Genomic DNA, 14077 nt, shown 5'->3' with positions numbered 1-14077 from the left:
CAGTCTGCCCCTCGCCGAGGGCGTCCTGCAGCGGCGGCCGCCTCCGTTCCTCATCGGGGCCGTCCAAGAAAGCGAGGAACCGGCCGTCAGCAGCCCGCCCCGCCCGCTCAGTCCGCTAAGCCTGGTGGAAAGCGAAAATCTAAGGGGCCCTGAGATGGGCGACCTGGAGGTGGAGGGGATCGCTCTTCGGGAGATGGTGAACGCACCACTCCCCCCCCCGGAGGAGGACCGGGTGGGGAATCTTTGGTTTTCATTAATTTCCGTTCCGCCGGCTTTTCAGCCGGCACCCACAAAACCACAAAAAGAGCGAATTCCTCTTCCTCCTCCAGGTCATCAGAGGCAGTCGGGTGTGACGGATGGGCTCATAACCCTACGTTCTCCCCCTCCTCTCTCGCCAACGGATGTGTTAAGCGCACCGAGATATCTTCATCAGAGTCTTCCCCGCGCAGCCATCCATCAGCGGAGTCAGGTGAGTGCTCATTCTCACAATACACATGTCAACGCAGCCCAAGAGAGCGCGTCATCGAGCACCGCCGTTCCGCTCGCCGCGGGTACTACGATTGTGCCGTTAATTCCCCTCGCCCGGTATCTGGAAGCTTGGCAGCAACTTCCCAGTCCGTCGCGCTGGCTTTTACGCACGATCCGTCTTGGCTATGCGATACAATTCGCCCGGCGACCTCCCAAATTTACAGGCATCCGTTTCACTATAGTGAAACCCGCCGATGCGCACGTACTACGTGCAGAGATTGCTGTCTTATTGGCGAAAGACGCGATTCAGCCGGTTCCTCCAGCCGAGATGAGGTCAGGGTTTTACAGCCCTTACTTTATTGTACCCAAGAAAAGCGGCGGGTTGCGACCGATCCTGGATCTGCGCGTTCTGAATCGAGCACTTCACAAGATGCCGTTCAAAATGCTTACGCAGAAAACCATATTTCAATGCATTCGCCCACAGGATTGGTTTGCAGCCATCGACCTGAAGGACGCGTACTTTCATGTCTCAATCCTTCCCCGGCACAGGCCGTTTCTCCGCTTTGCGTTCGAGGGAAAAGCATATCAGTACAAAGTCTTACCGTTCGGGCTCTCTCTCTCTCCCCGCGTCTTCACAAAAGTGGCAGAGGGCGCTTTAAAACCTCTCAGAGAGAGCGGTGTTCGCATCTTGGCATATCTCGACGATTGGCTCATTATAGCACAGTCGCGTCAAATGCTTTGCACTCATCTAGATCGGGTGCTCAAACACCTCGCCCGTCTCGGTCTTCAGGTCAACCGAGAGAAGAGCAAACTGTGCCCGACACAGAAGATCTCTTTTCTCGGCATGGAATTGGATTCGGTCAATCTTACAGCACGCCTCACGGAGGCGCGCGTTCAGTCGATTCTGGCTTGCTTGAATACGTTTTCGGGCAAGACTGCGGTCCCTCTGAAACAATTTCAGAAATTACTGGGGCATATGGCTGCAGCCGCGGCTGTAACACCGCTCGGTTTGCTGCATATGAGACCGCTTCAGCATTGGCTTCACGACCGAGTCCCGAGGAGAGCGTGGCTAACCGGCTTTCACCGTGTCACGATCACACCGAAATGCCGTCTCACTTTCACCCCGTGGTCAGACCCAGCGTTTCTCAGGGCGGGGGTGCCACTGAGACAGGTCTCCAGACATGCAATAGTATGCACAGATGCCTCCAACACGGGGTGGGGAGCCACGTATGGCGAGCTTGCAGCTTCAGGAGTATGGACATCACCCCAGCTGCATTGGCACATAAATTGCCGAGAACTGTGGGCTGTATATCTTGCGCTCGTCCGCTTCAGCAGCGAGTTGAGAGGCAAAGATGTATTAGTTCGCACAGACAACATTGCGACTGTTGCGTATATCAATCGCCAAGGCGGAGTGCGCTCTCGTCACATGTCGCATCTCGCCCGCCATCTCCTCTTTTGGAGTCAGAAGAATCTGAGGTCTCTTCGTGCCATTCACATCCCGGGGTCGCTCAACACAGCGGCAGACGCGCTTTCCCGAGCAGCGCGCCCCGGCGAATGGCGACTCCACCCTCAATCGGTCCAGCTGATTTGGAGACGTTTCGGCAGAGCGCAGATAGATCTGTTTGCATCTCCAGAAACAACCCACTGTCACCTATTTTATTCACTGAACGAGGGATCACTCGGCGTGGATGCATTGGCGCACAGCTGGCCGAGAGGTCTTCGCAAATACGCATTTCCCCCAGTGCGCCTCATTGCACAGACATTGTGCAAAGTCAGGGAGGACGAGGAGAAAATTCTTTTAGTTGCTCCATATTGGGCCACCAGGAGTTGGTTTCCAGAGCTCACTCTCCTCGCGACAGCCCCTCCCTGGAGGATTCCCCTGAGGAGGGACCTTCTGTCTCAAGAAGGGGGCACATTATGGCACCCCCGTCCCGATCTGTGGAACCTCCATGTGTGGTCTCTGGACGGGGCGCGGAGGTTGTAGGTGATTTACCCCCGGCGGTATCTAACACCATCGCTGCAGCGCGAGCGCCGTCTACGAGACAGGCGTATACGCTGAAATGGAACCTGTTTGTTGTTTGGTGTACTTCTCAACGAGAGGACCCCCGAGAATGCCCGATCAGTATTGTGCTTTCATATCTCCAGCACCGCTTGGAGAAGAGGCTGTCACCATCTACTATTAAAGTAGATATCGCGGCAATATCCGCGCATCACGCACCCCTAGACGGTAGATCTGTGGGTCAGCACGATCTGGTCATTAGGTTTTTAAGAGGTGCACGGAGGCTCAATCCTTCGCGTCCTCCCTCTATTCCTCCTTGGGACCTGTCCATGGTGCTGAACGCTCTCAGGGACTGCCCGTTCGAGCCTCTGCAGACGGTGAGTGTCAAGTTTCTCACTATGAAAACTTTGATGCTCCTCGCACTGGCTTCTATTAAGAGGATAGGGGATCTTCATGCATTTTCGGTCAACGATTCGTGCCTTCAGTTCGGGCCGGCTGAATCCAGCGTTACACTGAGACCCCGGCCGGGCTACGTGCCTAAAGTTCCCACCACTCCCTTTAGGGATCAAGTGGTGAACTTACAAGCTCTGCCTTTGGAAGAGGCAGACCCAGCTATGGCTTTGTTATGTCCTGTACGTGCACTACGTGTGTATGTGAATCGCACTCAAAGCTTTCGGACCTCAGAGCAGCTCTTTGTCTGTTGCGGTGGTCAGCAGAAAGGGAGAGCTGTCACTAAACAGAGGATGTCTCACTGGATTGTAGACACAATCGCCCTGGCTTATGAGAAACAGGGCATTCCCTGCCCTTTTGGTTTGAGAGCCCATTCAACCAGAAGCGTGGCTTCATCTTGGGCTTTGGCTCGTGGTTCCTCGCTTTCAGATATTTGTAGAGCTGCTGGCTGGGCGACACCTAATACGTTCACTAGATTCTACAGTGTTCGTGTTGAGCCGGTATCCTCTCGAGTTCTCTCGTCAGATCAGTGAGAACATCGAGGAACAGCTCCTGTGTCGGCTTGGAGCCTTTCTTTTTGGCTGCGCAGAAACCGCACCAGTATGGAAGGCCATTATGGCAAAAACGTTACAAAAAATGTTTTTTTGTCTTTTTCCACCGCTTGGCGGCCGATGTTGCGGAGCATCGGCTGCCAGCCTCTCACTGGATGTATTCTTGACTATCTGGGTGAGGCTAGCGCCCACATTGCGCCCCCTAGTGGTTTCTTTGTGAGTATTTCCGTGGAAAGTTTATGATTTACCACGTTTCCCTTAGCGGAGTTCCTCTAGTGTTGCTAAGAGAGTGTATTTTTTAGAGACTTCGTGTCTTTTTCTCTATCACCTTAGTGGTAGACCCCTAGAGGGTTTTTCTTCCGCAGCGATCTTAGTCCCGCCTGACGAGGTCGCTTCCCAGTTCGCCTAGTCACTATCGTGGGTTAAGGAACAAGTAGTGACCGGCCTCTGCTTCAACCCCATTTCCGTTCCCTTAAAGGGGAGAGTCGGAGGGTTTACGCAGGCACTGGAAGGGTCAGCTTCAGTGGCGCTTTGGTAGGGATTCCCAATTCGTCGGTCACGACGTGACGTCGTAGTGACCGACTGAAAGGGAACGTCTCGGTTACATATGTAACCCTCGTTCCCTGAAGGAAGGGAACGGAGACGTCACGTCCCGTCGCCACAGTTTGCTGTTCCACTGCTGATATCGGCCGGACCCTTTCCTTCTGTCCAGCTTTCTCAGCAAAAAATAGCTGATTTGATAACTGCACCTGCCGCTCATTAAATACCTATGCGGCGGGGCGGCGCCGGCAGATGCAATTATCTGCATGCCAAGTTCATTGGCGTTTTAAAGGTTTCTCGAAGCAGATAGGTCACCCGCGAAGCGGTTCCCAATTCGTCGGTCACGACGTGACGTCTCCGTTCCCTTCCTTCAGGGAACGAGGGTTACATATGTAACCGAGACGTTTTTTAACTTCATGTTGCATTTTTTTACAGTGTACTAAACGCTGGGTTAACCTTCTTATTTGCATATTTGTGGTGTCAAAAGTCATGAATTGATAAATACTAGGGATGCACCGATACTGGTATCGGGAATCGGCCTCGACATCACATTTTCTAAAGTACCCCTACTCGTTTAAAGTCCTGGGGATCGATACCACGGTCTGAGAAATGTCTATGTTTGAGCGGCGTGTAAGGGGTTAATGCCTCGTGTTGTCCAAAGAGGCAGAGTTTACAACAAACTTTAAAAAAAATACTTGAGTTGCACTGTTACTGTTTAATTTTTTTAAAATAATTATTTATTCTGTAATATGTTGCATACAGCATGCTTTTCATTTTAAATAAATGTTCTTAATTCCAAACTAGTCCCTTGTTTTTTTTTTTTTTTTGTTAAATTATATGACTTAAGCTGTTACCTGTAAATTTAAATCATGTTTTTTATTAAGTACTTGATATCCGTATCGGCAAGTACTGAAATGCAAGTACTCGTACTCGTATTCCAAAAAAGTGGTATCGGTGCATCCCTAATAAATACAGCAGAGTTAAATTGAGTAAATAAAAACAGCATGCTGCTGCTTTGATAATACAGTATCTCAAGAGCGACATACAAAATTCTCTTATGTCTAATGCAGGGTTCAAACCAGACGCGGTTGAGGCGGCACCACAAGTGATTTACATTAAGTCAATGCAAAGACGCAATTATCCTTCGGTGCGGTAGGTTTCACCCCGTTAACCAATCAGGAACTTGCTGTTGTAGTGACGTGAGCGGAGTCTTAGCAGAGTCGCAAAAGCCCCTCCCATGACACGAATTTCCGTGTGAATGTCTCTAATGACTAGAATTTCACGCGCGAATGAAGCGAGTAAACTTAAATGTTCAAGCGTCAAATTATGCGCGAATAGCGCATTTTTAAGCCTCTATCATGGCTAGTGTGAATGCACCATAACGATGCTGATGAAATACAACAGAAATCAAAAGCACAATAATGTCACATCCATAGGTCTATATTCCAACAGACCTTTAACACTGATGGTGTAGTGAGATATTTGCACCTGTTAATATAATGAAATAAACACATGTGTTATACACAAAAAATAAAGGTGCTTCATGGTGCCATAGAAGAACTATTTTTGTCTTAATGGTTCCCTTTTACAACTGAAGAACATTACTGTTTTACACATTCTAGTGGAAATAAAAGTTCTTTAGATCATAAAATGTAAGAGAGAAATGCTTCTTTTAAGAACCTTAAACAAACCATGGTGCTTCTGGCATCACTGTGAAGAACCTTTTAAGCACCTTTTTTAAGGTGGATGCTATGCTGTTTAAACAAAGGTTCTTAAGTGGCACTGGGTGTTTGGTTCTGTGAAAAAACCTGTAAATTTCCTCTGAACATTAGGTTCATTTTAGTGAAAAATTTCTTTAGATTATTTAATCAGATTCAGAATGAGGTTTATTCGCCAAGTGTGCACACACATAAAGAATTTGTTGTGTTTTTTACAGGAGCTCTGGGTACATACATATGAGGAGAAAGAGGACCATTTAAATAATTGAAGGAAAAATAAAGAGAAGTAAAACCCAAAACAGTTATTGTGGCATCTTATGATGACGATCATTGCACGCGATATAATTCCATACAGTCTATAAATGGTTTGATGGTTTGTGAAGAGATTATATCATTCAATAGAGGGAGTTTATGAAAGTACTGTGATTTACTAAGGATATAGATGACTAAGAATTTCTAGATGCTTTTGAATGAGATGCATCTTTAGTCTGAGAGACGCAGTCAGTCATGCCATCAATGTCATGAACAATGAGAAGTGGATTGGTTTGAACTTTTTCAACAATTGCTCTGGTCTTCTTGAATGAAACTTAAAAACCTAAGTTGGCCTACAAGTCAATTATAACACCTGTGAGAAGTGCTATAGAAATCATGAGATAAAACTTCATAAGCTGACCGCACACTAAAAAGATCTGGAGGGATCTTTGATAAACAATGTTTGAAGAATGCCATGGTCATTTTGTGTCAAATCAACCACGTTAAAAGCTTCCCCAGTTAAATTGTTTTATTTTGCTCTTTATTTTTGAGAAGAAAGAACTACTTAAATAAAGATGTTAAATCCTTTTTACCTACACTGTAAAAGAATTCTGTAGAAATTACAGTATTACTGGCAGCTGGTTGCCAGTAACTTACTGTAGATTTACATTTATGTTATTTACTGGCAACGGTTTGTTTAAAGTTATATGAACATGAAACATTTTCAGTCTTTATCTTCTACAGTAAGTTACTGGCAACCAGCTGCATAATTACAGCTATTTTTACAGTGTAAAATTGCAGCCAAATTACAGGAGGTAAATGGCAGAATCTATTTGACTTTAGCAATTGACTTAAGTCTGTTGTTGCATTACAAGCCAATGGTGACGTGTTCTTTAAAAAAAAAAAAAAGTTTGCATGCCACGTGTTCTTTAAAAAAAAAAAATTTTGCATGCCTGTAACTCAAAAAGTCTTAAAATATTTATTATCCTTTATATTCTGGGTGTCTTTTTTAAGGCCCTGTGTACAATCCTAGAGATATCTGTTACTAAAATTAACCATGGTTTTACAGTTAAAACAAAACAAAAAAAAAACATGTTTACTGTAGTAAAGGGTCACCACAAAATAACCATGGTTTTGATAACCATGGTTTACAAAAACCATAGTTAAACCATAGTTAGTGTAGAAAAACCATAGTTTTGCTGATAGTAATCAATACACCAAAAAACATGATTACTACACTTTTACCACTAAGGGTTGAGGGATTTTAAAGAGTAACTAAACCCTAAACCAACTTTTTTTAGTTAATGATCTGTAAGAATTATGCTTTATTAGTGCTGTTCATTGATTTTAGTAAGTTTTTTGGCATTTGGATATAAAGTGTTTCAATACTATAATATATGGTGTAAAAACGTCTGAGTGCTGCCCTCTTCAGGTTGAACGGTGGCTACTGCAGTTGAATTTTCCTATTGGATGTTGGGTCCAAAAAAGAACTCGTGACGTAAGCAAGTTCAAGCTCACAACGCCCATGTTACGATCTCACCACACACTTGGTACAAGCTTAGTTCGTCCCCTCTATCTCTGTGGGATCTGCCCACTTTTCTTGCATTTTTCAAATATTGCCAGTGGGTGGAGTCAGGCTCTGACCAGGGGTTTAGTTACGCTTTAACGTTGCTTCATTTGCAAATGAGAGAATAGTACCCACATTCATTGGTCTGACTCTGAAACCAAATGTGGGCCACTTCGCATCACTGACACTTCTTGCATGTAAAGAAGAATATCGGAAAAACAAATAATGAAATGAAACTAGAAAGGATTCTTTACAGTCTCATTTAAAGATGTGGGTTTGTTAATTTCACGTATGAAACATACAATTTCGTATAAATCCAGGTATTAAACATTTATGCTATTATGCATACTGTACAAAAGAAAAAAAATAAATAGCGACATAAAAGGATTGCCAGGAACATAATATAAAAATCTGAATAAATGATTTTTTTATGTAATACTATCAAATACAGCGTAAAAATGTATAAATATAGCCTATACATATTATATATTTAAAGCAATGTATTTAATATTACATTATACAGTAGACTATATATATATATATATATATATATATATATATATATATATATATATATATATATATATATATTACACGGCTCTCTGGAATGCTTGATTTTGATTGGTCAGTTGAGACATTTGCTTCAAAGTAATAACGCATAGCCGGACTACTTGTATGTTTTAAATCCCTCCGCGCCAATAAAGATTACTGTTTGGCGCCATCTTGTGACAAACACTGGACAACCACAATTAAGAATGGAACATTTTGACATTAATTTTAACACGTACGGAAAAAACAAAACATTTAAACAGTGGATAGAAGAACGAACAACGACAAGACACAGAGAGCTTACTGAGACTGAACTTGACAAAATAGAGCATGACAGCTACGAAGCCAACACCAAAAAAAAATAAAAAAAAACAGAATGGGCATTAAAACTTCTCAAAGACTGGCTAAAAGAGAAAAAAATGGAGACAGACAAGTATGAAGCAGCGAATCTTAATAAGGTATTACGATCATTTTATGCATCTGTGCAAAGTTTCGCGGAAGGATAAAAATGTTAATTTAAAACAAATATGCCAATAAAATGTTTCAAATTCATGTCCAGTTTTTTTCTTATGTGGCAAGTAGCCGCATATATATATAAATGAGTTCTGGTTCTGATAGAAAGGTTTATATATCCTATATCGTCTAATACGTATTATTATATGTCACGTGTCGATTCTTAGCTCTATTTATTTAATATTAAAAAAATAAATAGCTATTTATTTAATATTAAATAAACAGCTCTAAGAATCGACACGTGACATATTATAATACGTATTGTTAGACGATATAATACGCATAATGACTGATGTCCAGCTTGTGCGTCCCTTTACCAAGAAATCAGGAAGTTGAAGTCACTGTTGCATTATGGGATGCGCAATCCATGGTTACTACACTGTAGCAATGACTGCTTTAATAACAGCTAGACGGAATGAGTAGGGAATAGTTCATAATAATCAACACATACGTTTTGCGAACATTTTCTCCGTCGTAAAGGTGTAGTCACCGTCTCGTGACTGTTTGCTGCCTTCATGCATGAAACCGTTTCGTTAATGTGGACACTTTGTGATCTGTTTTGCATCGCAGCAGTGTGCAGCTTTTAAGGTCTTATTGATATCAGTTTATTTCGTTTCTGATTTCAGGAATTTGCAGCTGGATGTGTAAAATGCTGCACGCGGCAGCTGCGGACAGAAATAAAGACCCGATCCTTTCTGTAATACAAAGCAAAGTGGCATCAGGCAGACATGTGAACGCATTAGAAATATCTTCAGGCACGGGTCAGCACGTCGTTCACTTTGCCAAAGCATTGCCTAATGTTACATGGCAACCATCTGAAGTTGATGCACAGTCCATGTCGAGGTAAGTCTCCGTGTACCATGATTTGACCGTCTTGCGAAATACTAACGATGAAAATGTAACAATGGTTTCATAACAAAGAGGGTACGATAGCTGTACAATGATTACCACAAATCAACCATGGTTTAATCACGGATATTGCAATAAGCTGATTAAAGGTGTAAGTGTGAAGGTTAAAATGCTTACAACTCCACATTTAATTGAAAACGTCTGTTGCATGTGATTTGTTTCAAAGTCCACGTCACGTGCTGTAAATGTAGAAGTTTCACACAGGACAGGTGCTGCGCAAAACTCTGTCACCAGATGGCGCCGTTCCTTAACTTTTACTGCAATGAATGCATTGCTAAAGGCCAAGATACTAATGTTGATCAAGCTTTTGTATTTGAAAGCATTTATATGAACTTATTTTGTGCTAAATAGAAACTAAATTGGAAACCATACTATGGCCACTACTTTACATTTATAGACGAATTGTTATATTTTCATAATACGTTTCAATTAAAAGTTAATTTAGGTCATTGATAATTATACTGTACGTTCACATTGTCCTGCTTACCTGCTACTGACTGCACTTAAATGTACCATATTTTGACAGGTCATGCTTTATTTTGTTGCAGTATAGAGGCTTATAGACAGCATCATGGGCTGCAGAATATAAAGCCACCCATCTATCTTGATACCTCACAGAGTTGGGAGAACTGGAGCAGCATTCAACCCGAGTCATGTGACCTCATTGTGAATATCAACATGATGCACATCTCACCTCTGGCCTGCACAAAGGTACCATGCTTGCTTGCTTTTTCTTTTGGCCTATTTTAGCTGATATCGAATAATCAAACATGTTTTTCAGGGTTTGTTTTATGGCGTTGGAAAGATACTCAAGCCCCAAGGATTGCTTCTGACTTACGGGGTATTTGTACATTATAATCAAATTACTGTATACACATTTTGTTTGTTTTTATATTCAATTATGTTGTCTTAATCTCTTGTTTGCCTTGCTTCTGATATTTTCCTTGCAGCCGTATGCAGTCAACGGGTCGATTACACCACAGAGCAATGTTGACTTTGACCACAGCTTACGATCAAGGTTTGTGATAATGGAAATCACTAGCAAAGTTTCAGCATTTGACCCCGGCTTTTTATTACCCAAGAAGATGATATGGATGCTAAAGCTTATCTTTCATTAGTCTGAAAAGTTATTGTAAGCATCAAATTGAGGTGTTTGCCCATAAGGGTGGTTTCCCAGACAGGTCTTAAGTTTAGTCCAAGACTAAAATGCATGTTTGAGCTGTCTTATTAAAACAGCAATATCTTTACATATATCAGTGCCATTACTTTGCCTCAAGATGCACACCAGTAATGTTTTGTAAGATGTGTTTGTAAAAAGTACTTAAATGTCATAAGATAACTTAGGCTTAATCTAAACCCTGTTTGGGAAACCGCCCCTAAGTGCATATGTATTGTTTGTCTTAAATAAATACAGCATTCCTTACTATTATTATCTTGTGAAATGTTATTGATGTCATTTCTTAATCTTATAATTTTTTTTCTTACAGAAATCCAGATTGGGGTCTGAGAGATATAGCTATGTTGACATTGCTAGGCCAAGACAATGGATTGCGACTCGAGGAAATTGTAAGTTTTACCTAAATAAACAGTGTAGTGTAGTCTGTAAAACATTTTGCTGTAAATGATTTGCTAAGAATCTGTTTACTTTTGTTGTGAGGTATTACTAATTCATGTTTAAAAAAAAAAAATGTTATATGGGCGGTTTCCCGGACAGGGCTTATCCTAGTCCCATAATAAAATGCGTGTTTGAGCTGCCTTCATTTAAAAATATCTTACACTGACGTATGCTCACATATATCAGTGCCATTGTTTTGGTCTCAGGATGGACACCAGTATTGTTTTTAGTAAGGTATGTTTGTAAAAACTACTTAAATTCCTATTATATCTAAGTCCTGGATTAATCTAAACCCTGTCCGTGAAACTGTCCCATAATGTACACCTGTAAATGTATATGTTTTTTTTCTGTTTTTGTAGGTTGATATGCCTGCCAACAACAAGTGCCTACTGTTTCGCAAGGACAGCGTGGTTTGATACATGATCTATTTATATAGTATCACCAGCAGTATTATTATGTACTGTTTTAACTGTCCTGTCAATAAAAATAATAGGAGGGATTCTCTTAAATGTACTATTACAAAGTTCATTAAGTAAACTTGACAACAAGTTAGGTGGAGTCATCATATTTATAGACATAATCCTAAAACAAAAGTAAATGGGAGTATCAGCATTGCACATGAAGTAAGGTTGTGAGGTTCTGGTTTGTTTACATTCCTGATTGCCATAACATTAATAAACTAGATAGAAAAGTTTGAAGACAAACTTTATGTTGGCTTGACAAAGCCTGGCCTAAAAGTTTAAAACAGTTTGAGAGAAACTTAAAACAAGTTTAGTTTAGTAGTCTAACTTTCCATAAACATGATTTAACAAAAAGTTAGCATGTTAACATGATTTAACATGAAGTTGGCATGATGCTAACATGAATTAGCATGAAGCTAACATGATGTTAACATGAATTCGCATGAGTTAGCATGATGCTAACATGAAGTAGCATGAAGCTAGCATGATGCTAACATGAATTAGCATGAAGCTAACATGAATTAGCATGAAGCTAACATGAATTAGCATGAAGCTAACATGAATTACCATGAAGTTAGCATGATGCTAACATGAATTAGCATGAAGCTAGCATGATGCTAACATGAATTAGCATGAAGCTAGCATGATAGCATGAAGCTAGCATGATGCTAACACGAATTAGCATGAAGCTAGCATGATGCTAACACAAATTAGCATGAAGCTAGCATGATGCTAACATGAATTAGCATAAAGCTAGCATGATGCTAACATGAATTAGCATGAAGCTAGCATGATGCTTACATGAATTAGCATGAAGTTAGCATGAAGCTAGCATGATGCTAACATGAATTAGCATGAAGCTAGGATGATGCTAACACGAATTAGCATGAAGCTAGCATGATGTTAACACGCATTAGCATGAAGCTAGCATGATGTTAACACGAATTAGCATGAAGCTAGCATGACGCTAACACGAATTAGCATGAAGCTAGCATGATGCTAACACGAATTAGCATGAAGCTAGCATGACGCTAACACGAATTAGCATGAAGCTAGCATGATGCTAACATGGATTAGCATGAAGCTAGCATGAAGCTAACATGAATTAGCATGAAGCTAGCATGATGCTAACATGAATTAGCATGAAGCTAGCATGATGCTAACATGGATTAGCATGAAGCTAGCATGAAGCTAACATGAATTAGCATGAAGCTAGCATGATGCTAACATGAATTAGCATGAAGCTAGCATGATGCTTAAATGAATTAGCATGAAGCTAGCATGACGCTAACACGAATTAGCATGAAGCTAGCATGATGCTAACATGAATTAGCATGAAGCTAGCATGATGCTAACATGAATTAGCATGAAGCTAGCATGATGCTAACATGAATTAGCATGAAGCTAGCATGATGCTTAAATGAATTAGCAAGTTAGCATAATGCTAACATGAATTAGCATGAAGCTAGCATGATGCTAACATGAATTAGCATGAAGCTAGCATGAAGTTAGCATGATTTAGCATGAAGTTAGCAAGATTTGTTATGAAATTAGCATAAAAGCTAGCATGAAATTAGCATGAAGCTAGTATGACTTAGCATGAAGCTAGCATAAGGCTAACATGACCAAAAGACCCAACCCCCATGCCTCTATGATGTTCGGATACAGAGATATAAGGCTTTGTTTATTATGTTGCTAGGGTGCTCATATTTGATTGCTAGGGGCGTGGCTTAATACCTCAATAAGAATCCTCAGAGACTGATTGGATGCCTGAGTAAAATGAGCCCACCCCCATGTCTCTGTGACACTCTGCTGCAAAGATATCCATCTGGGCATTTTATAATGGCAGTCTATGGAAGATGTTGCTAGGGTGCCCAAAGATGGTTGCTAGGGGCGTGGCTTAATAGCTATGGGACGATCCTGAGAGACTGATTGGATGCCTGAGTAAAATGAGCCCACCCCCATGTCTCTATGACACTCTAAAGTGAAGATATTCCATCTGGGACGCTTTTATTCCCTTATATGGGCATGTTTCCTGCCCCATTATAAGTCAATGGGGAAATTTGGGTGCCTCTTACACCCCAGGGGTACAGCTTACACCCCAATGTGATGTATGTTCTTACACAGCCTGCCAGCCTCTTCAAATGTGGTAACCCACAAGTTTCTACAAATTTCTCGCTTGCAGCTATGACCCGTCAAAGTTGGTCGTAATGTTAAGTCAATGGAAAATTTGGGGTGTTTGAGCGCCCCGTTTAGGAATTCGGTAGGTCCCATCAGTTAGAAAAGATATAGCATAAATCTACGTACCAGTCTTAAAAGTTTTGTAAAGTTTTGTGGGTGTAGCTTGAAAGCTCTAGGAGGAGTTACTGTTAGAAAAAAGTGTGAACAGAAGAATAATAATAATAACTAGATAGGTACATTTCCTGAAGAAAATGTGAGTGGTGCTTGCCGTGGCAAAATTCGGGGGAACATATATGATCATACT

General features: G+C 41.6%; 1 protein-coding gene across 2 annotated transcripts; it reads left to right on the top strand.

Annotated features, from left to right (window-relative positions):
• The first annotated feature begins 8878 nt into the window (after positions 1-8878).
• mettl26 (methyltransferase like 26) lies at positions 8879-11644 on the top strand. 2 transcript variants are annotated; one of them, XM_055194766.2, is made up of 7 exons: positions 8879-9026; positions 9234-9450; positions 10065-10227; positions 10298-10357; positions 10467-10534; positions 11004-11082; positions 11491-11644. In XM_055194766.2, the coding sequence occupies exons 1-7, from the start codon at positions 9023-9025 to the stop codon at positions 11545-11547; spliced, it is 648 nt and encodes a 215-aa protein (XP_055050741.2). In that variant the 5' UTR covers positions 8879-9022; the 3' UTR covers positions 11548-11644. The 2 variants fall into 2 exon arrangements, with proteins under 2 accessions (XP_055050741.2, XP_055050742.2); XM_055194767.2 differs by having other exon boundaries at positions 8934-9087.
• Positions 11645-14077: the final 2433 nt, after the last annotated feature.

Source organism: Misgurnus anguillicaudatus, chromosome 19, assembly GCF_027580225.2.
Source record: "Misgurnus anguillicaudatus chromosome 19, ASM2758022v2, whole genome shotgun sequence".
Lineage (NCBI taxonomy): Eukaryota > Metazoa > Chordata > Actinopteri > Cypriniformes > Cobitidae > Misgurnus > Misgurnus anguillicaudatus.
Note: the sequence above shows the minus strand (reverse complement) of the source record. Positions and strands in the feature narration are given on the sequence as shown.